The 23,244-nt window shown below is 42.7% G+C and overlaps 2 protein-coding genes across 4 annotated transcripts; one reads left to right on the top strand and one right to left on the bottom strand.

Moving 5' to 3' along the window:
* The first annotated feature begins 766 nt into the window (after nucleotides 1-766).
* LOC148394991 (septin-5-like) lies at nucleotides 767-8,075 on the top strand. Of its 3 annotated transcripts, none has more exons than XM_088380623.1 (13): nucleotides 767-879; nucleotides 1,401-1,526; nucleotides 2,148-2,480; nucleotides 2,727-2,823; nucleotides 2,938-3,024; nucleotides 3,348-3,471; nucleotides 3,558-3,692; nucleotides 4,086-4,203; nucleotides 4,295-4,396; nucleotides 4,832-4,928; nucleotides 5,026-5,188; nucleotides 5,422-5,521; nucleotides 7,045-8,075. In XM_088380623.1, the coding sequence occupies exons 2-13, from the start codon at nucleotides 1,431-1,433 to the stop codon at nucleotides 7,111-7,113; spliced, it is 1,521 nt and encodes a 506-aa protein (XP_088236749.1). In that variant the 5' UTR covers nucleotides 767-879; nucleotides 1,401-1,430; the 3' UTR covers nucleotides 7,114-8,075. The 3 variants fall into 3 exon arrangements, with proteins under 3 accessions (XP_088236749.1, XP_088236748.1, XP_088236747.1); XM_088380622.1 differs by having other exon boundaries at nucleotides 1,401-1,565; XM_088380621.1 differs by lacking the exon at nucleotides 767-879 and having other exon boundaries at nucleotides 1,287-1,526.
* Nucleotides 8,076-9,793: 1,718 nt separating this feature from the next.
* mnta (MAX network transcriptional repressor a) lies at nucleotides 9,794-22,562 on the bottom strand. Its single transcript, XM_088380620.1, has 6 exons — nucleotides 21,751-22,562; nucleotides 18,836-19,445; nucleotides 18,100-18,141; nucleotides 17,863-17,974; nucleotides 12,392-12,584; nucleotides 9,794-11,864 (listed from the first exon to the last, which is right to left on the bottom strand). The coding sequence occupies exons 1-6, from the start codon at nucleotides 21,821-21,823 to the stop codon at nucleotides 11,221-11,223; spliced, it is 1,674 nt and encodes a 557-aa protein (XP_088236746.1). The 5' UTR covers nucleotides 21,824-22,562; the 3' UTR covers nucleotides 9,794-11,220.
* Between the last annotated feature and the right edge of the window lie 682 nt (nucleotides 22,563-23,244).

Below are 23,244 nucleotides of genomic sequence, written 5' to 3'. Positions count from 1 at the left end.
CAATATTGTGTTGAGCATTCTGGAGACTTTTGTTGTAAAGTGGCTCAGGTTTTGCTTGCTTAATTGCGTTGTTGAGCCTGATCGTATGTTACCCTTAGTCATAGGCATTGGGTTTGTTCTGGTCGTGTCGTGCTTAACATGAGAAAGGAGTATTGAGTTTTAAAATATGTGTTATTGAGTTGGTGTAATTATTTACACAGTTTATTTTAATGAGAAAATAATTAACAACAATTAAGCGTTTTGTTATTCTGCAACAAAAAGTGCTGACTGGTCACTGCATCATTTTTTTTCAGTTTGAGCAGTGTGAGCTAAACACACAAACGCGTTTGTGTGAATTTTAACTCGATCCCTGTATATCACAATAGAGGCTGGAATAGAAGACGACCAACATTTGCAAGTCAGACAATGTTAGAAAAGTGTGGCATACATTTCCATACAAATGAGCGCTTCCTTAATTGTTAATGTCCTACACGATTATGTTGGCATATTAGTAACTTACTTAATTAGTAAGTTCATTAGCATCCCTGTAATATATAATTCAGACTTGATGAATAAAAAAAAAATAAAAAAAGGGTTTAGTAGCTCATTTGAATAGCGCGGTGTGTGTGATAACGGCAAAGTGTGATGTTTGTACTGAACACTGCCCCAATGGTGGATCTCATCAATGTGTGTGATCAGTATCCCGGGGGTGCCGAGAGGGTCGATGGCCATGTAGGACACGACATCCGGTGGTGGTGATGTATAAATACTGAGGCTCATACCTCCGTTTCCTGTTTCCTGCTTGAGGAGAAGCTTGCGGAGGGAAGCGAAACAGAAGTTCGAAAGCTCTCGTAGATCTTCAGTAGCCTGCGTGAGAAAGCTCCTGCTTCTGCACAGAGGGTGAGCCGGATTGGGTCATCTTGTTTGTTGTGGTGTTACATTGATCTTTCAAGTTTTCATCTTTACTGAATTAGCAGAAGCTAAGGGTGTGATGTGTGAACAGCATGGATTGTTTGTGCACTAAAATGAAATTAGCATGCAGTAAATATTAATTTTGTTTACTTTTGGCTTGACCAAATCCATGTTTGTATGTATGTAGGTCACACGACTGTGTTGGGCATTGATCGCTCAGCTGTGGTTGTAGCACAGAAAAGCAGGTCACTCATTTCCTAAAGAGTGCAACTGTCAATTGCACCACATGCCCCAAAGCTGTGGATGGCTGCAAAATGACAAGACTATGGAGAGATTGTTGAGAGATTATATATTGTCAATGATGGGTTTTTTTTTTCCACCTTCCTTTTTGTTCTTCTCCGTTTTGCCCGATGATACTCTCACTCAATTCCTGGTTCTCCAACCATGTGGTCTTGACCCTTCTGTTCCGTATTAAACCATTCCACGAACATATTCCCTTCTGGTTGAAGATTGCAGAGTTCACTTTAGCCCCACTTGCAATGGAGGACAGTGACCATGAAATGCCGTCGTCATCAGACGAGCGGGACTCCTATCCCGTTCCCCCACATCCAAGTGGGGAACTTGATGTGGACCAGGTACCGCTCACTGCCTGCCTCGTCACTTGCACTGCCAATGTGAGAACAAATTCTACATCAGTAAAACGAGACACAAGACTATCGGATCTCATTTGATTGTGTCGGTTCACATAATCAAGTGTCTCCTGAGTGTTGATCACACATATTTACAAATAGAGCAAATCAACCTTTATTAATGACTCAGCGCTAATATGTAAATGTGCGTGCAAGTCATCACATGGGCCACTCTGTAGCCGAGATGAAATGGGCTGATGGCTCTCTTGTGGCAGCTACATTATTCATCTTGGTTGAGTGGCAGCCAGGAAGCCACCAGTCTTTGGTAACTGGAGCCAAACACGAGCGTTTGTGAACCTTCTATAGACTGTACGTCAACTGCAACTCGGGCGTATAGCATGGAAAAAAAACAGAAATGATTATTGAACTTACTAATTTAATGAACAAGCCCATTGAAAAGTGCATAAGTAAATATGCTTGATCATGAAATTCCCAACACTGTGCCTGCCTTAGTAAGATGACAAAGTCTTTGTACTTTACCTCCTCTCAAAAAGTAACACTTGCCATCTACCACCTCCTTCATCTACCCCCTTCTGTTCCTCCTCATTCAACCCCCAACTCGTCTAGCGTTCCAGCCACTCCGATGACTCCGAGGTGGAGAACATTTTGCAAGAGCCCTGCTGTCATGTAGAACATGAGCACCTTGAGCATGAGCGTGACCACAGTCCACAGCAGCTCCATCATGGCCAAGAGGCTCATGATGCAGACGGGGAAGCTGAGGGTCAAGAGTGCCCTCACACCCCGTCCGGTTTGCACCCCCTTGTGGCGGGAAGGGCCCAGTTGGAGTCAGGTTGCGAGCCCAGTTTACCACCAAGCGTGGACTTTGACTTGCCCTTTCCCATCAGTCCCTCTCGACCCAAAAGTCCGTGGGCCCGTTTTGACCCTTACAGCAATAATGAGGTAACATAGCGAGAAGACGATATCTGTCTGTGTGTGTGTGCGTCAGTGTGTGTGTGTAGTTTAGAAGCTGATTGTTGTCCTGGTGGGGCAGGAAGTGACTGTTGCTTTGTGTTGCTGGTGCCGCTGTGCTTGTGTTGACTTATTCACATACCAAACATTGTCACCAAAAGACCCCATGAAACAACCCACTTAAGTGCCCAATTCTCTGAATGCAGTGCGTCCTAATTTCTTTTTTTTTCTTTTCAGGATCAGGACAAGGAATATGTAGGTTTTGCAACACTCCCCAACCAAGTGCACCGCAAGTCGGTCAAGAAAGGATTTGACTTTACACTCATGGTGGCAGGTAATGTCTAGTCTCGACTAATCAGCAGCAACATTTGACCATAAACCCAGCACAAAATCTCAATGGGTTTTTTTCTTGCTTCTTTTCTCCTTATGAACGGACCTGTGCTTCTAGGCGAGTCTGGCCTGGGAAAATCCACCCTGGTCAATAGTCTCTTCCTCACAGATCTATACAAAGACAGGAGACTGCTCAATGCCGAAGGTGACCATGCACAGCACCGCCTCAATTATTATTCCTCCTTTTAATTTTCAGCCGTGTGTCCTCAAATAATAAATAAGGTAAAATAAGGTAGCAAATCTGCTCTACTAATGGGTGACCCTCAGGTCAATCAGATGGTCTCAACATGGAATAAGGTTTGATAAATGGCACCTTGTTGACCTTGTTTTGCCAGTAGCAAAAAGTGCCAAGTGCTATTGGATGGAAAATCCACTTGTGAATTGGAATGTTTGGGAACTCCAGCGTGCGCGCTGCTATTACTCACCAGCACATTTCTAGTTGTTGTTTGTGCTTGTGTCATTCTTTAGAACGGATCATGCAAACGGTGGAAATCACCAAGCACACTGTTGATATTGAAGAGAAAGGAGTCAAGCTGAAGCTGACTATTGTAGACACTCCCGGCTTTGGCGATGCTGTTAACAACACGGAATGGTACGCTACACACACAGAGACACAGACACTGTCCGTTTCTGCTGTTTGTTGGGCGCGTGCTCAGAAGCTGCTTGTCTCCGCTGTAGCTGGAAGCCAGTGGCAGACTACATCGACCAGCAGTTTGAGCAATACTTTAGGGATGAGAGTGGCCTCAACCGCAAAAACATCCAAGACAACCGAGTGCACTGCTGCCTCTACTTCATCTCCCCCTTCGGCCACGGGTACGAGAAAGCCGCCGCGTCCTTCCCAGGGACGACCATGCCTTTAATCTGCCCTCCGAGAATGGATCAGATTTGACCCACTTTGGTCACAGCCACTGATTGACCGACATGATTACAAATGAATGCTTCAGTACACAGTCACTAGCGTTTCCACTTGAGTAATTGTCTTCAGGTTAATCTCTTCTTCTTTTCGAATCATTCCATAATGTGTATGTAAGGACCACCTCAAAGCATAAAGTCGTGCTTCAGGGGTGATTCAAAGTCACAGCGGCGGTGAAACTGCTCCCTCTATTGGCATCTGGTGGTCACTGCACAAGCCAACAGTCAATCATCCTCCTCCTCCCTGCTGCATTCACAGACTTACTTCATTCATACTCGTGTTGTGTTTTGCAGCCTTCGGCCGCTGGATGTAGAATTCATGAAAGCCTTGCACGAGAAAGTTAATATTGTTCCAGTGTTGGCCAAAGCAGACACGCTCACCCCAAGTGAGGTCAAGAAGAAAAAAATAAAGGTGGGGCCGTTGAGCTCTTTCTTGCATAACTGATATTTCCGGGGCTTCTACCTAGCGGCTAAAATGCTTTTGTTGGCTTTACTTGATGTAGATTAGAGAAGAGATCGAGCTATATGGTATTAAGATATACCAGTTCCCCGACTGCGACTCTGATGAAGATGACGACTTCAAGCAGCAAGATCAAGAGTTGAAGGTGAGAGTGAGACCATTTGTGCTGAAGCAGCCACAAGATACTTTTTTTTTCACTTTGAACATTGCGACGATGATCCATCCACACGATGTGATGTTAGGACAGTGCTACGTTGGTGGTTAATGAAATAAAACAGGAGCGTGACCTTGTTGAGCTCCTCTTGATTTAGCAGTTGTGAGTCAGCCTCCACCTCCGGCTCCCTTCGCGCGGGCTCATCATGCCGTGAAGCGTGTCGTGTCTTTGCAGCAATCTCTCGAAAATATTGCAAAGGCAGAAACGACAAAGAGGAAAGAGAGGGTGACCTTATATTGTACGGACATTAGTATTGGGATGCATTTATCACTTAATAAGGGATTGTTTGCAACGAGGCCTGGTTTCCCAACACTTTTGCCCTAATTGTCCTAACATTTCATTCATTCTACCTTTTCCCACAATAAGGACAGCATTCCATTTGCCGTAATCGGCAGCAACACAGTGGTGGAAGCCAAAGGCAAGCGGGTGCGAGGTCGTCTGTACCCTTGGGGGATCGTCGAAGGTAAGGAAGCCCCCCACCCCCAAGTTCAAAGTTGAGACACCAAATGTGCCACGTGCAGCTTGAGCATGTTGCCATCTTCGTATTGGTCCTTCTGCAGTTGAGAACTCGGCACACTGTGACTTTGTGAAGTTGAGGAACATGCTCGTTCGAAGTCACATGCAGGACCTGAAGGACGTGACCCGGGAGACCCACTACGAGAACTACCGAGCCCACTGCATCCAGAATATGACTCGCATGGTTGTGAAGGAGCGCAACCGCAAGTATGATGCAAAGATATTGGAACAATGTTGATTCACATTTTTAGCGATTGCACTAAGAGCTTTGAGATGATTTACTTGTTGGCTAATGAGAGACTTTATCAAGATCAGGAAATAGAATATTCATATTTGAGGTTCATCCTGTGACTTCAGTCCAAAGCCCAACATCCCCAAAAATGGTAGAGTACAAAGTATATAGATGTCAATGTTGCACGTGTGTGCATGTGTGTCCCCAGTAAGCTAACCAGAGAGAGCGGCACCGACTTCCCTATCCCAGCAGTGGGCGACGTCACTGACAGTCAGACGGAAAAGCTGATTCGGGAAAAAGACGAAGAGGTACGGCCCGCTGACCCCCAAACGGAGTCGCCGCTCCTTCCCGGGCAGCGGCACGCTGATAACGAGCATCGGGCACCGCACGCGTTTGAGATGGAGTGCGGAGGCCACGGCCAGGCCCGCTCCCATCTGGAGGACGAGGCCCTTTAAGGGCCCTCGGCTCTCATGCTATTGCAGCTCATGTTTCAGCAGCAAACATTTTAAATGAGATTGCTTTGTTGATGCTTGGCCACTTCTTTGACTTCTCATGGCTGTTTTCACTTTATTTTCTCTATGTTTCTCCTCATATTGGACACATTCTCACTGTTTGTTCTCGCTCTCCATGTTGTTACAAGCTATAATCTCGCTGTTTATCTTCTGACTGGTCTCATACTTGGTTGCACTCCCCTGTCAGGTTCCCATCTGCTGTGTTCTCGTTGGTCTTCATTCTTTTTCTCACTCTCCATGTTTTTTTGGTCACATTCGCAGTTGGCGTGATTAGATAGTTGTTTCAGCATAGATAATCACAAAAAATAAGTAGAATCCATATACAATGGAATAAAATTAACTTAATGCGAAGTGTATCACCAATTCTGCTCCAATAATGCAGCCTACAATAATAACAGCAGCATATGGTGAAGTTTGCACATTTAGAATATAAGTATTGATGGTTTCGGGCTAAATTCTCTTGTCATGATTTTTGTAAATGTACAATAATTTTTACAAATTACACACGCTAGGTCAGTCAACACCACACGTATGTTATTTTTTACAATGCATTCATGTATACAATGGCTTATGCTCTTTGACAAGGCATTCATTATTCATGATTGAATGAACATGCTGAATGGGTTGATTTTGGCAGTACAAGGGTTTGGCTAGATGCCAGCGATAAGTTCTGGACCACCACAATATAATAAGATCATACGTAAATGCTTCTATAAATAGTTTTACCCATCCCACAAGTTTACAATAAAAATGTTTATTATAGCATAACATCACAATGTTCCTCAGATAGTTCTTCAAATAAGAGAAATTCACCTTCTTTTCAATTGAATATTTATTATATATTTGTCTAACAAACACCCTGCGTTAGCAGAAATAACCATAGCTCTAATTACAATCCTCAAACAACTGCTACAGCGGCAACACGTAAAAACATATAAAAAAATACCGTAAACAATGAACTGCCATCTAGTGGAGGTTCACTGTTTACTTAATGCTGTCGTCAATTACAGAAGATGTTACACTTAGCTCTATTTTCTATTTTATCACACCTGATCCAATTTATTCCATCAAAAAATAAAAATACACTATTGTTTCTATGTTATCGTTCCTTTGTTTGTTTTTGTGTTGACAAATAGCATTATACTATCAAAATTAAGCATTATGTAAAGATATTGGGTGCTGGCACCCACCAGCTACTTGTGTGTGGCGGCAGATGAGGCCATGTGATTGGAATCGCAGTGCTTTATTGATTGTGTGTGGCTTTTAGTGCCCACCAGTGTGTGTAACGTAATGTGTAATGTTGTGATGTGTCCCATCAGTTGCGGCGCATGCAAGAGATGCTGCAGAGGATTCAGAACCAAATGCACACCAGGAAGGACGCCTACTGACATGCTGCGTCGCCCGCTTGAACCTTCACCTCCCATCCCAACCTCATCAACCTCATCAGTGCCCGTCATTAACTCGGCAGGATGAAGCAAGAATGCTCCACTTTGTAAAATATCATTGAGTAAAAACAACAACAACAAACAAGAGACACTTGTTCAGAAATTTAAATTAATCAATTTCTCTTGAAACTGTCAAACATTTTTTTGGAGATTGTTTTTTTTTCTACTTTGGTGCAGGTTATTTTTATTTGCTGTTATTACGATAAGTCAACATAAATATATCAAATGTCTTTTCTTTATTCAACACCGAAAAATATTTTTTTTCTACAGATTATCTCGTGAAAACTATTTTGCAACATTGTTGTTTAACCTGCTTTGTATGAGTTGAATGAATGGAAATTGTCGATGAATTTGATTTCAAGTTGAAATTGCCACCGTGTTTTGTTAGTGGCAACACTTAAACGTGCACCTCACTAAATTTTATTGGAGACGCATTTATTTCAGCATTTTTATTCAAAAAGTGGTAGTGCAGATGGCTAAAATCCTAACTACAGACACACTGAAGCAATTTTCCATTGAAGCAATATCTAATACAGTAATGGTTAATTATAGACTTTGGAATTTAATTTCTAGCTCACGTTTTATGACAAATGTTAACGTTATCATTTGAAGTTCATTAACTTCGTGCATTATTATTAATATTTTTAATGCTAGTACTCTGAACAATGTGATTACAAACCTCATGTTGTAATTCAGCACAACGTCCTGTTGTCCTCCACCCTTTATTCTTTGGCAATATTTACTTTTGTGTCACATATTGTCGTAGTTAATTTTTTATTTCATGCTTCAAGTATATTTATGTTATAATGTATAAATGCAAATTGAAAGACCGGGGAAAATATGCAAAAACAAAAAAACTAACAAAAAACAATGCTAATAAAAATACAATTACAATTTGAAATACATGATCATTTGTTTAATTTAAAAAAAAAAAAGGCCTTACTATACGTACATGGTAATTTTGTAAATAAAAGCCTTCCTATATATGGTCATTTTTTCACACAAAAAAAACCTTACTATACATGGTCATTTGAAGAAAAAAAAAGCCTTACATACATGGTCATTTATTTAATTAAAAAAGCCTTACAATACATGATCTTTTTTTTAAATTAAAAAAAGGTGTTACTCTACATGGTCATTTTTTAAATAAAAAAAAAAGTCTTACTATAATTTCTTTTTACTAAAAAAGCCTTAGCCATTTACATGGCCAGTTTTTTAAACAAAAAAGGCACTTTTTTTCAAACAATAAAGCCTGTTATTTACATGGTCATTTCAGTTAAGAAAAAGCCTTATATACATTGTAAAAAAAAAAATCACAACAAAATAAAAGGTCATTATTTTAATTAGAAAAAAAAAGCTTTAGTGTACATGGTCTTTTTTTTACTAAAAAAAGCCTTTCTATACATCAGGGGTGTCGAACTCGTCCTCGGGGCCGCGTTCCAATATGTTTTCCAAGTTGCCCTCGTTATACACACCTGAGTGAAAAGATCAGGTCATTTTCACGTTCTGCAGGAGCCTAACTTTTGACACAGGTGCACTTGACGAGGGAATCTTGGAAAACATGTTGGAATGCGGCCCCAAGGACTGGAGTTTGACACCTGTGACCTTTGACCATGATATTTCCCTAATAAAGTGGCCTGTTATTAGGTACACCTGAAAATGGAGAATATACAGAAACTGATATACCTGATCATTTTTTACACTAAAAAAAAGCCTCACTATACAATGTATAGTCCTCGGGGGCCGCATTCCAACATGTATTCCAAGATTCCCTCGTTAAGTGCACCTGTGTGAAAATTGGGCTCCTGCAGAACATGAAAATGATCAAAATCTTTTCACGCAGGTGTGTTTAACGAGGGTAACTTGGAAACCATATTGGAACGCGGCCCCCCGGGGACTGGAGTTCGACACCCCTGGTTTAACTGAAAGTGGAAAGTGCCACACCCGCCCTCACCCCCACTTTCTGATTGGCTGGTTGATCTGTGACGTCTCTCGGACACTCCATTAGGTACACCGCCATTTTCAGGTGTACCTAATAAGAGGCCACTTTATTAGGGAAATATCATGGTCAAAGGTCACAGGTGTCAAACTCCAGTCCTCGGGGCCGCATTCCAACATGTTTTCCAAGATTCCCTCGTTAAGTACACCTGTGTCAAAAGTTAGGCTCCTGCAGGACGTAAAAATGAACTGATCTTTTCACTCAGGTGTGTATAACGAGGGTAACTTGGAAAACATATTGGAACGCGGCCCCCGAGGACTGGAGTTCGACACCCCTTTTTTTAGTTAAAAAAAAAAAAGATTATGTATACATGATCTTTTTTTTGACTAAAAAAAGGCCTTACATTATGTATTTTTTTCACCAAAAAAACATTTTTTTCACTTAAAAATATAAAGGTCATTATTTGAATTAAAAAAAAAAAAAGACTTACTATACATGAACATTTCTGTAATATTTCCGATGTCCTTCTGTGTGGATACTTTTAGTTTTAGTCTAGAACAATGTATTAATGAGAAGTAATGCATTCTAATGAGAATATCCAATTATTCCAAAACTGTGACCTGTGGCAAAACAGATGAGGAAAGTGTAATTTTTACCAAATTAAACAAGATAAAGCTCCAGACATTTTCAAACAAAAACCTTTTATTAAGTCATGTTTTATATAGTTCTTATTCCATATAATTTTCCCAGCGTCTTTCAGAATAGTGAAATCTAATTCAGCCCAGCTTTTACAGGCTATTTACAAATACAACTTTCGCCATAGGGAAAACACACGTGTAATATTGTTCATGTCTTCCAGTGTCATCACCACTGACCACTTTTAGACATTTTGTGTTGGGCTCCATCATGATTTCAAACCTATTTGCTCCAGGCTTATTAGCACATAGACTGAAGAGCAACAACTAAAGCTTTATCTTCGCAATTCCAATCACTTGGAATGGGAACAAACCAGACAAATTTCGTTAAGTACACAGAATATTTTGCACAATGGCCAAATGTCATGTTTTGTAACCTTCGTAAAGGTAAGTACATGGTCCCAAAAAAAAAAACAAATGGAGACAGAACTTGAGAATTACAAGTGACAAAAAGTTTACATACAGATGATAGTTAACATAATGTACATATTTTTCATTAATTAAAAAAAAGGTGTGGGGGGGCGGGTTCATTTGTATCTCAAATCACAACAGAGAGCCTAGCATGTTGTACGTGGTTCATGCCATGTTAAACAGCTTGGATTCTTGAGTTTCACAGTGCTAGTAACGTCAAATGATCTAGTATTTACAGTCCAAATGTGTCACTTCCGTAGTTGACTGAAATTTTAATAATCCCATACAAGAGTTGGGAGGTTGAACCGGTTTCTGCATCCATTTATTATTTAGAGCATTGATTCCCAACCAGTGTGCCAAAAGCTCAACAGGTATTCTGCTACAAATTGTCCAATTTCACATAATTAGTTCTAAAATTATTTGACGACAAATACCTTGAAATGTTATTCCACTGGATGAGAGAAGGTACATAAATACCTTGCATATTTAGTTTGGGTGAAATTTATGTTTGGTGGTGTGCCATGAGATTTGTTTCTAAAATGTGAAAACATCAAGTCAGATGATTTGGCTCAATCAAGGTTGGGAAACAATGGAACAACGGTTTAGTGTAAACACATGACTCAACGAGCCAACACAAAAGCTGTAGAGCAGTGAGTGCGTATGCTAAGATACAGAACCTTAGTGGACAGCGGGGGGCGGTATTGCCACACGCACGAACCTGAGGACTGCAGCTCCACACCAACAGAGTGGATCCAGTCCACAATTTGAATGCGGCAGATAAGCACGAGTGTGCTGGCAGAGGGGCGGGGCTTCTGTTGACTCCCATTCTCAACCTGCTGCTTATGGCGGGATGAGTCACGTCGAGCCCTGCTATTGGTCCGCCCCAGCAGGTCCTTCCTGTCCCTGACTGAAGCAGTAGACATGACGAGTGAGGGTGTTGATCCACTGAGCCCTCCTTGGCTGTCGGCGTGGCGGTCTCGTACGGAGGGGTGTCGCTGAGCAGCTTCAGGCGAGCTTCAGAGTGCTGATGGGAAAAGATGGCATGGTTACCATGGTGACAGGGTTGAGGACAGTTTGGCCCACCAGCTGCGGGTGGTGGGCCACCACAGTCTGTTTGCCTACGATGGCGGTGCCGGTAGGAGGCTGGCTGACGGCGCCGTTGACGTGGCCCAGAGTGTGCGCAATGTGGCTTATCAAGGCGGGCTGCGTGACGGCCACCGGTTGGGGGTACAGGGTTGGGAGGTGGGAGCTCAGGTGGGCCACCGGGTGCACAGTGATGTGGCCAATAGACGGCTGCCCCGGCGCCAGTTGCGCGATATGTTTCGGTCCCCCAGCCTGGATGACGTGGTTGACCGCTTGGATGACGGACGGGTGCGAGGCGGACGCGTGGGCGATGACGGTGGGGTGTAAAGTGGGCTGGCCAGTGGAGGGGGCTGCACCGGGGGCGGGGGGTTTGGGCGGCGGATGCAGCGCCGACACGTGATGGGCGATGAAGGAAGGGGTGGGGGCTGTCAAAGTCAAGGAGCGGACGGGAGGCGTCTGGTGGAGACTTTCGGTTTTGTGGGCCTGAGGGATGGCAGGCGACTCGCTCGGAGGTCGCGCCGTCACTTCCTCATCTTCGTCGTCCTCGTCCATCACCTCTTCGCCTTCTGCAAGCACACACAAATGTCACTTGACCAACTTATTAAATAACACAGTGTGCCTTTCAGTTTTTTAAGTATTCAGTGTGACACTTCCCAAAATGATACCAGACAAGTTTCTTGGATTTCTGTTGTCCATGAAAGCAGACTAATCATCTTTTGTGTTTAATTATAATGAGACATTTGCAAACTATTGCTTTTACTTTGGAAAACAATGAGCATCGATCGCTGTAGTGTCACATTGCTTAATTGTTGTTTAGTTGTCATTTAATGAATAAACAATCTAAAATAAACAATAGGAGGGAAAAAAGATGTTTGTACAAAATAAAATTTAATTGTCGCAAGAAGAATCAATTCTAAAAATATCCGATAGTGTACGACTGATTATTGTTTTAACGCTGTCTTTAATTTGAGGATCACAGGAGGCCCATTAAGACATTAAAACGGCAGCGGCTACCTTTACAGGACTATCAATATTTATCTGTCCTGTGTCCATCATTGCTGTCAACTGTTTTTTGTTGTTTTTTTTTGCCCACCTGAGGCTGTGGAAGTGGAGGCCTGGTCCTCTTCGGGCTGCGCCGTCTGCCGCAGCACACGCTCGATCTCCACCACGTCCATCCACTGGCTCAGCTCATTCTTCAAATCCTCCAAGTGCTGCTGCGTGGCGATCTTCTCACGGGCCAGACGCTCCATTTCGTGCTCGTACTCCTTCTCTTTGCGCTTCAGCGTCTGCCAGCGTACAAAGTCATGAGTGCCCGTAGAACAATACACTACTGCATTAAAAAAACAAAAACATTAATAGTGTATTTTTTTCATATATAACAGAAACTTGGTACTGAGCAGGGGTGTGTAGACTTTTTATAGCTACTGTAAGCACATTGATTCTTTGGATTTTTTTATTCCTTGATATTCTTATACTTGTGCGCAAATGTGGCTCCTACAAAAATATAATTTCGGTTGTGGGATTGATAAAAGCTTCTTCTAACAAGAATGTGACTTGGCACACTGCAGACCAGCACTAATCTTGAACTGTTAAGTGAAATAATATAGGTGGCATGTTGCTATGTGTTTGCTAATAAGCAACTTCTTGATTCTATTGAAATTGCAGGTGTGGACTCCTGCCAACAACGTGTACTATTTATGAGTGAATTAATTCCTTTAAACAATATTGATCTAATAAAGTATTGGGGAAAATTGCAAATGCAAGTCATTGTTATGAAGCCGTTTTGGTTATGGAGCAAAAGCACACATACAAGACGAGGCGTGGAAGGGGATGGAAAGTGGGCGGTGCTTCCAGCCAATGACTCTGTGACCTAGTTTCCCCTTGAGCTGCAGGTCAGCTGACACGCAACACTAAAATCAAAACCTACTAACAAATGAGAAGTAGCTGTGTGAGCACAAAATAAGAGCATGTAAGTTGTTGACTTGTTTACGCAAATCTACATCCATGTGCCCTCAATGGGAAGACACGGCGTGAAGTCGATTACCGATGAACTGAGTCAGGGTCATAAAAGCATTTCCTGATTGGGTGGACTTCCTGCTTGTGTTCAATGTATGGGCCAGTCACCGCGTGTTTGTGCGTTTAAAGGGCACGTTTAGTCAAGCGGCGCACGTACGTACAACACATGAGTTCTTTGGAAAAAGGCGGGCACCCGTCCCCCTTATCTTCATCCAGCATTAGTGGCGCCTGCCGTTCCGTGGCAGACACAATGCAGTTGTGCAGTTGCACAGGCAACATCAAATCTTAAGAATTCAACTAGACTGCATGAAAGTGGGTGACAATATGCACAACTTTAGTTCAGTGAAGCATGGAGCAAATGAAAAAATCTGATCGGATATGCTGAGTCGCACTGAATTACTAACGATGGTGTGAACAAGTTTGTGTTTGCTGTAATGTCTTAGTTTGCACATCTAATCGACAACATCAACGCAATAAAATATACATGAAGTTGAATTTTATTATGAGTTCTTACAGCGAATAAAATTACTTTCAAAATGCCTACAAAGCTAATAGCAAGTTTTAAGGTGGCGACAGTTTGAACTCCAGCGCCGTTCCTTCTGCGTCACATTTAAATGCTCTGGACACAGTTGTGAAAGTATTCTGCTGGTATTGCACCTTCTTTCCACATTTGTTCATACGTGTGAATGTCAATGGGGATGAGTGCTTGACTCAATCTGTGACTGAATGGCGCCCAATCCAGGGTGCACTCGCCTCTGGCCGAAAGTCAGTGGCTCCAACTCATCCCCACGACATTATTGACGAGTGAGGACAAGTGGACTCACTCACATAAGGACACGATTTGACGCATCCCTCGTCATCACTGGTTGTCAAGGAAACACACAGGTTTCCATGACAACCCATTTACAACGTTGAACAAGACGTAAAGTGTTACTAGACTGACACTAAGTCCCTCACAATGTAGAAGGACAAAAAGACTTCGTTTGGATTGACACGAGAACCCACCTCCTTGCCTCGCCTCAAACAAACGATGAGTCAAGGAGGGAACGGGCGAGGTGCTCCACAAACACAGAGACCCACTTCACTACTGTGCGTCTATGTGTGCGCGCACGTGGCAGAGACAACAACAAATGCGGCCGTCCCCGTAGAAACGCACGCAACCCGAGAAGCCGCTTGGAGGCAGATGGCTCCCACATGGCGTCCTGCTAATCGTATCGCCGTGTTGCTAGGACATCGGGTTCCAAGCACCTTTTGTTTCCTACCGCATGATTGACACCAGCGCTCCTGCCCTTACGCACAAACGCACACACGCACGCACACACACGCACACACACACTCACACAATTCCTGAGCGATAAGGCCCACCCTCAACCTTATTTGCGCGGTAATCTAGATCAGCGAGGAATCGGCCGCATTGAGTGCGAGGGTGTGTGTAAGGTAAACACTGGTCGAGCTGGCTGTCACAAGCAACCAGTGGGGTGGGGGGTAGCGCAGCGCACATGGCCTCACTGAGGGGGGAGGGGCGGGCAGTCTACTCCCCGACTCACTCGCAGCAGTTGAGGAGGACAAGCTGTACTGCGTATAGGGCGCCGTCTTAAAGGGCCAGCGGCGTGCGAGGCCACGTTGCAAACACGCTGCTAAAGCCGGATATCTCCGCCCCGGCTTGAGGTCTTGTGACTGTGTGCTGAGCGTAAAGCCTCATCTGGCCATGCCTTCCAGCTGCAACTTCACGTGGTGCGTGGCAGCTCACAGGAAAAGCTTTGTGTGTGGAAAATCACTTTCTTGTTCTTATTCTACAGTGCAGAGAAAACGTCTACACACCCCTGTTCAAATGCCAGGTTTATGTGACTTAAAACCTAACTCAAAACAGTCCAGAGTGGACCCCCACCACACTCGCAATGGGAGCCCTAATGAGGACAAGCAACATTAAAAATTGATTGCTATGAGATATTAGCATAAAGATCAAACCAGCAAAATAAGATACTGTCAGGGGCCTCCAACTGAATATGAAGTGCACATTCACGAAACATACTCCAGCTCCTTGTGGCTTTTGGGAACAAAGCAAGCAGAACGACGTCGAGTGGTCATGGAGGAGGGGAACGCGAGCCCCCGTGTTTACTGCTATGCATTCCCTGCCCACAGCTGGCAGCTCCAACTGCGAGTGCTCCCGATTCCTGCCTGCCTAACTGCTGCAGCACTGGGTGGAGGAGCAGCACAGGCAGATGACGTCACACGGCTCCAGCTAGCCATGTGCTCGCTGCTCATGTGGCCTTAAAAGCTCAGAGAGGCCCATAAGGGAGGGGCGGAGCATGTGGGAGGACTGCATTGGAGATTACTTTTCAGCCTCTACGGGCGCGCCTTTACAGTTTTCTTGTTACATGGAAAGCCATTGTTGTATGTCAAAGAGACAAAGTTAAGGATGTAGGTCAGAGCTGCCAAATGACTCACAACGACAGCATTAAACAAAACCAAATCTTTGCCAAAAATCTTAACACCTTGGTCTGAAAATCCTTTCCTCACATAAGAGATGACTCACTGGCAGAATGAAGTAAACCGTTCACACTTGTTATTGACTTGGAGGGCGACTACAAAACTAGAAATGACATGAAGCAGCAATTGACTATAAAAAAAATGCATGTCAAGTACATGATTGATTTGCCATGTAGATCTTAAAACACACGCACACCAGTGAACATGCAACAGCACATATGCTCAACTTTAAGCCTCTTAGTGGAACCTCACCTGAGCTCCCTTTTGGGACATGACCACAGAATAAGTCAATGCTTGGGCAGTCAGTGTGCATTTACAGTACATAAGTTTGGTTAATGGTTGTAAGAGTGTGCCCACAGACACTTATTTTGACAAGAATCTGTCAAATTTTTGGTCCCCCTCACTATTTTGTTTTGAATATGTGTTGCTCACTTGTTGATCAGAGAAGGTGGGTCATTCTCCACTAGTGGGAGGAGTAATGAGTAAAACACTCTGCACCCACCGTGCCCTACTTTCCCTCTTTATTATTGACAGTCAGACTGCAGCAACTCGGCATCGAGCGTACCAGCCTCTTCAGCATCAAAAAGGGAAAGACGAATACTTTCCAGAAGCCCTCAGGAAGGACATTATTCTATTCTACGGGAACAGCTTGGTTGCGAAACATTTTGACCGTCTGAAGCCGAATTGTGTTGTTGTTGTTATTGTGATAAAATGTGCGAGAAACATTGAAGTTGAGTTCTGCATAAGATAAACATAGGAAGAGGGGGGGGGTTTAAAAAAAAAAAGATCCATGTAATGTTACAGTCTGAAAGTGTTAAAACCAGGCCAAATGTGGACTTTGTAACTTGCCCGGTCATTACATTGTAAGCCATAAACATGGCGCATATTGCTCGCACATTGCACCATACTCATAAGGCTGGATTCACAAGTCTAAGTGCCCAATTTCAATGAAATGAAACGTTGTATAACATCTAGTGGGCCTGGGCTGAGTCTTCGGCCCCATTTATGAGCAACGATCTCTAATTTGAAATATTTAGACTATTTTTTTTGCATAGTTAGAAGACACCTGATTCGATATAAAAAATATTTGATTATATGCATTCTTGTTCTAATAACGCCGCCAAGACAGTCAACTCAGAGACAGTAACAAAGTTGTGATGTCTTTTTTGTGAGCACCAACATGAAAAAAAAAAAGGCTTTTTGAAAATGTTGATCACATTCAGACATTCTGAGAATGCTGTATCACAACCATTTGAAGAATGCTGTGTGCACACATGGTACAGTTTTTAGGCTAACGGCAAAGTATGTAGACCCTGTTCTAAATTTTTGTTCCAAGTGATCTATTACCACTCGTGGTCATGAACAAAGTGAGATTTTGGGGCCTTTTAAAGTTGAAGTCAGATGCCAACTTTGAAGCAGTTACTTGGAACGACGTGTGTGTGGCGCATTATATTGCATGTGACAAGCATTGGTCAACATTTCCCCTCTCTAAGAGCAATTTCCAGTAATTTTGGATCATTTGAGGATTCACAATCTGTCTTTGTCTTGGTCTCCCACCTGTTTTTGAGATTCTGTATTCTGCAAAGAAAAGTGACACTGGTGAAAATACTGCAGGGTTGGGGTGTGTATCATGTGGCCGTCATGTACAGTAAACAAGGTGCTAAACCTTTCAGCGGTGGACTGTAGAGCCAATACATGACATGCTGTTTTTCAAATCATTGGTGTGTACCATAGCCCTTTCCAGCTGCTTTTTGTGCTTGTTTTATTTTATAAATGAGCACCAATATAACAGTAGCCAGCAAAAGAAATATTGTAAATGGCTGATTAAATCCCATTTCGTTCATGCAATCATGTTAGTTACATTTTAATGCAGTACTGAAAGAGGTTATTTGATTTAGGTTTTATTTCAAATATGTGCAGTTGTAGGTACTTGAAATAGCTATTCAAAAAAAGGACACTAGTTGACCAGTTTTGTCACTGTGTAATTCTAAGCCGAAACTGATTTGTGATGCAATTGACAGCAACAGAATCGGAATCAAGTGTCAGTCTGTTTCCTACCTGGATGTATCTCAGAGCACTTCTCAACACACTTAGATTGGAGGTCTTCTTTTCATCAATGTTGGGGATGTTCTTCTTCAGGGTCTCAAAGCACTCCTTCAAGTGGGCTCGTCTGATGGACACATGACACACGCACACTTGAATCCACGCCGCCAGTGGACTTCTTTGGACTGTTTACATTCTGTAATGATGACTAATAAATAAAAGGATCATTTTTGAGGAGGCACTTGAACTCACCTGTGTTTCTCGAGCTTGTTATGCACTTCTCTTGTACCCGCCCTGGAGAACAGATCAGAACACATTCAGATTTTCAGATTCATACATGACAAGAGTGATTTGAGAACCATATGTCAGAATGTATTTGTGACAATGTAATGTTGTCCAGTGGGAAATAAAATGATACCTCCAAAATCAAATGACACTGAGGTCAACTATCTATAATTTCTAGAGCAAAAGTCTAAAACCTTCATTGGTTGTCCAGTCATTGCGCATTATATAAACACAACTCGTGAGAGCAAAGCTCATCACACTAAAAGGATTAACTCTGGGTGTGTGTTTAGCTTTTTTTGTCTTTGTGACACATATTCCAAAAGGAGCAGCAGCCTCTTCAAGTGTGTTATGAGAAACAGTTTCCCCAAGTAATCAAAATTGCATTTAAATCCATAAGAGACCGTCATCATCTTACGTGTCATCACTTCATTTTTTGTAAGTTTGGTTCTGTTTAACAATAAGTAAATTCTTTTCATGCCTGTGTGACAAGAATGTTGAGAAGTGACAATTCAGCTCAGTCTCAGCCTGACAGTGCTCTGCTGCATGCATTACAATAAATTAAACACTTCCCAAAAATAAAACTGGCCACTGACCAGCGACCCGGAAGAGGTTGTGGTCAGTCTGAAAGGTAAGTGTAATAACACTGAAGCATAATCGCCACCACCAAGTTGAATGTCATTTTGTAGATATTTGATGGTTTTACCCCCCAGGTCGTTTCTTTTGGTCGAGTAGGCGTCCGTCATCAGGAGGACTGGCCCGACTGCCAAGGCCGTTCACCAAGGGTGCTGGCTGGAGGGACTGCGGGAGCATTGCAGGCTGATGGGGGGGCGAGACGATAGAACCTGGATAGCGCTGGAGCTTTTGGTGCGCCGTCTGCTGCTGCGTGTTAGTGCTGTTGGCTTGAGCAAGGAGCTGCGTTGGGTGATGTTGATGGTTCTGGGAGGGCAGTTTGTGGTTCTGGTCATCCGGTTTTGGCTGGGGAGAACGCGGTGGAGCTACGACACCTTGTTCTTGAGGAGAAGGAGGCACCCTTTTGGGGGAGCCTAGATTGGGAGCAGCAGGATGGGAGAGCAAGGCCACAGGGAGAGAAGGCGAGGCTGCCGGGTCGGGTTTGACCACCGGAATGGGGATGACTGCGATGGACATGGAGGGGGGAGGTAGGGAGGGCGGTATGGAAGCCGGGGGGCGCTCAGTAATAAGCTCGTCCGCTTTAAAAACATTGTTGATGTGGCCTCGGCAGTTGTACTTGTTGACATCGGTCAGTCTTTGCTCCGTCAGCAGATCCAGACGCAGCTTCTCTTTCAGTTCATCCTCTGTGGATAACAAACACTTCCCGTTATATATTTGTCACGACATTTGATTTAACACCTTAAAAAAGTGTTCCAACCAGCCATTAACTAACATAGTCTGCAAAGAATGTACTGTTAGTCCTCACGAGGGTCGCAGGCCGGAGTCCAGTCCAGCTGACTTTCGGCAAGACTTTCATACACATTGGAAAATATTCAATCACAGGGCACTGACTCTATATACTGACTCACACACAATTACTACCCACCAGGCCCACACATTAACATGAGCTGTAATCGCCTTATTTTGACACAGCAAAGCACTTAAGTGAAAATGAGGTGCAGCTGACTTAGTGTTAAACTCACGTGAATAATAATGATGGAAATTAAAAAGGAGATGAATGAATTGATGGCCAGTCACCACCATGCTCCATGGAGCCGTTGTGTAAGGTGTTTTGAGGCCACCATATGCAGAACATGCGTGCACACACGCAAACAAACACACACAAACACGTGTGGCAAAGAAGCTTATGCAGTGTTTCTGCATTCAAAGTTTGAATATTAAATGCAATCCTATCCAATCCTAAGCAATTCCTCCGTGACGTATGGAACTTAATGAAAAGGTCTGTCTTGTTGCTATGGCATCTGTGATGTCATTGAAGGAACGCGATGACTAAAAGCCACATTAAGACCGCTACATTCAGTAGCATTTTTACATCTGGTTGAAGCTAAAAATCAATGCATTGAGAGTAAAAAATGCACTTTCTAATGGTGAACTATGACATACAACGTAGAGTTCTGTGCAGTAGAAAGTCTTATGGCAGATGTTTCTACAAGCTAAAAGTGAAATCATATGAAGGCCTTCTTAAACATGGACTATTACATAACTCCAGCACGTAGCAAAACTGGCCTAGTTGCCTACATGCAATGACCTGCTTGCTGCACAGCAGCAACAGCAGGATGAGGAGGAGCAAGACATCCACCCAAATTGAGCAATGTGTAGGTGGAGCCACGTGGATGAAGTCGAAAGCTCACTCCAATGCAGTAAACATCTCCAACAAGCAACAACTCAGATTTGACGTGGAAATATTTTACATCAGACAAATCTCGCAGTACAACGTCAAACTACAATGTCAAGTTTATTTGTTTCAGATTTTAGGGCCGTCCATCATAAATCTAATTAATCTGTCCATCTCCTCTGACAGCGTTAAAATGTCACAAAAATAATATACATATGTAGCACTGGTGTCTGGTTAAAACAGATACATAAAAACTATTTTTAACATCGCTGCTGTTGAGCTTAGATCTATGTCACAGTATGGTAAATTCCATATTTTTACACAAATCTGTACTATACTATACTATCAAGCAACACGAGTGGGTGGATTTTTAATTTTATTGATTTGATTTTTATAAATTATTAAATATAAATTATTAAACAAAAAATTTGGTTTGTGTTCCAATTTTCTTGAGTCCCGAGCTTTTGTTATGAGCTTCGAATTAAATAGTATAACGTTGGCATATTTTTGTAAAGTGGAGTGTGGAGAATTTTAACCAATGTATGTACCTTTACCCAATAAAGGTAAAAAAAAAAATGGGTGAAAGGGATAAACATGCAACAAAACAAAGGAAGCTTCTACGTGGAGCATCACAATACAATACTTATATTATTTTCACAAATAAAAAATATAAGTTATTTACTTCTGTATAAAAACTGAAAATCTCCACTCGCTATGCATGTGGCGGTTTTTCTGCTTAGGCATCGCGTCTTTGTGCTGTAGTGACTCATCTTCTCGCCAGAAACAATCTTCGAGAGGGGTTGCCCGGCGTGCACGTGGTGAAATGGGCGTGTCTGGATTATACACGTCATCGCCAGACAGCCCGCTCTCGGGAGACTATTTTTATTTTCCCTAAACACAAACAAGCCAATGCTGCAGCCTGTGGCGGGCAGGCTGGTTTAAAAGCTCGCGTCCACACTGCGAGAGACGGAAGACATAGTAACTATCAGTGTGTGGGAAACTGACAGGAAAACGTCATGTGAGCCGCGCGACGTCGTGACACCGCCCATTCTCACGATCACCTCGATGGTGAAATCAGAAAAACCCAACACGTCCACATACACACAATTACTCAATTATACTACGGGTTCATGAAAAAAACAACAACAACAACAATAACAAACGTGCACTCTAATGTTATTAGGCATTCACGCATCAGCGGCGGTTACAAAGAAAGCGAATTGTTAAATCAAACTTTAAGATGACGATTACGTGGTGGGTGAAGTTAAACCCCAAACTGAAAAATAAACGAAAGTAAAAAGACAACATCTTACCACGTGCTCTCTGTTGTTGTTGGGCTTGCAATTCCAAATACTTGGCGGCTTCCAAAAGCGTTTCGATGCTCATTTCTGTCCGCTTGGAAAGATTCTCAATCCAAAAGCAAACAAAAAAGCAGAGGGGGCGATGTAAGCGAACGCAAGAAAAGCCTGTTGCGGGATAAAAGCAAATGAGAGAAAGAGCGAGATATCCCCGCGCTAAGGAGGGCAGGAGCGGGGTAACCGGACACCCCCTTGAGTGCAAACTAGTGGGTAGAAGTTCCGAACAAGATGGCGCTCAAAGTAGTAGGAACAAATAAGGTTTGTGAATCACGCAGAGCCGAGTAACCGCCCACACACACCAATGCCACGGGGATCCGTCAAAAACACGGAATGTGGCTCATTGGACGGGATCGATGACGATGGAAATCGTCCACAAATATGAATATGAGTGCAAATGTCACCAAAAATCGAGTCTTTCACTACATTCAAAGTAAAGTTCTCTACAAAGCAATCCAAATAAAGGCAACGAGCATTGGTTCTAGGACTTAACGCAACTATTCGAGGAAGGAAAAGTTTATGTTCGCACAAATATGACAAGAACTAAGGAGCGACATGCAAACAGGAGTTTTACCACGTGCTCGATAAAGCTGTTTACGTGAAAGGCTTTGTAGCGACTATTTAGCAAACGTTATTGTTAGAATTCCACCTCCTTTGGCAAATAATCGCGACAATGCCGTCAAAAAGTTGTCTAAAGCGTGTCACACTCCGGCATACTTGCGTAACGCTTGATGGTGTTCATGTGACTGTGGTGACGTAATCGGTGCTTTGGATGGTTCGATCGCGTCAGAATGTTTTCTTGTGTGATGTTTGGATGACGCATTTGGTGAAGGAAAAAACCCACACCGCATTTAGTCCATTCCTCGCTTCCAAAGAAAACTAGTTTAGAGTAACTCGAAACCTGAATGTAGAAGCCAGTGGGAATTTAAAACGTATGGCCCCGTTTACATGACTTCACTTTCATGGGGAAATATTGGAAAATGCTTACAGATAGCGTAAATATTTTATAATTTGGCGCTAGTTACAGGATGCAAAGAAAAGGGAAAAGTCATGGCACATTGGGAAACATGCTCCCTCTCGAGGATGGATGATGATACTGCATCTGTAGAACTATTTTTCAGTACATAAAATTCAGGTTCTCTTTACATCAGCTAGCAATCCAATCTACACTTGCACCGGATATACCAGATAGCCCCCAAGGACCACGCTCGATGACAATTTTTAAAAATAGCTCACCAGTTATGTGACTCAGATTTTCTTGGACTGTTTTCAAATATTGGAAAATGTAAACAATGGAGGAGATTCATTCAAATAGTGATGTGGTGTGATATGTGTACTTCCTATATATATATATATATATATATATATATATATATATATATATATATATATATATATATATATATATATATATATATATATATATATATATATATATATATATATATATAT

Source organism: Syngnathus floridae, chromosome 7 (genome assembly GCF_059516105.1).
Source record: "Syngnathus floridae isolate MCC-2025c chromosome 7, RoL_Sflo_1.0, whole genome shotgun sequence".
Classification (NCBI taxonomy): Eukaryota; Metazoa; Chordata; class Actinopteri; order Syngnathiformes; family Syngnathidae; genus Syngnathus; species Syngnathus floridae.
This window is presented reverse-complemented; position numbering and strand designations above follow the sequence as displayed.

Bases quoted from the DNA above. Each gene is read 5' to 3' on its own strand.
- mnta (XM_088380620.1), bottom strand. From the start codon at position 21,823: ATGAGCATCGAAACGCTTTTGGAAGCCGCCAAGTATTTGGAATTGCAA. The intron at 19,446-21,750 runs GTAAGATGTTGT...TGTTATCCACAG, and splicing joins ACAACAACAGAGAGCACGTG to AGGATGAACTGAAAGAGAAG. The intron at 12,585-17,862 runs GTAGGAAACAGA...GTACGCTGGCAG, and splicing joins GTGCTCTGAGATACATCCAG to ACGCTGAAGCGCAAAGAGAA.
- LOC148394991 (XM_088380621.1), top strand. From the start codon at position 1,302: ATGATACTCTCACTCAATTCCTGGTTCTCCAACCATGTGGTCTTGACC. The intron at 3,025-3,347 runs GTGACCATGCAC...GTCATTCTTTAG, and splicing joins GAGACTGCTCAATGCCGAAG to AACGGATCATGCAAACGGTG. The intron at 5,189-5,421 runs GTATGATGCAAA...GTGTGTCCCCAG, and splicing joins GTGAAGGAGCGCAACCGCAA to TAAGCTAACCAGAGAGAGCG.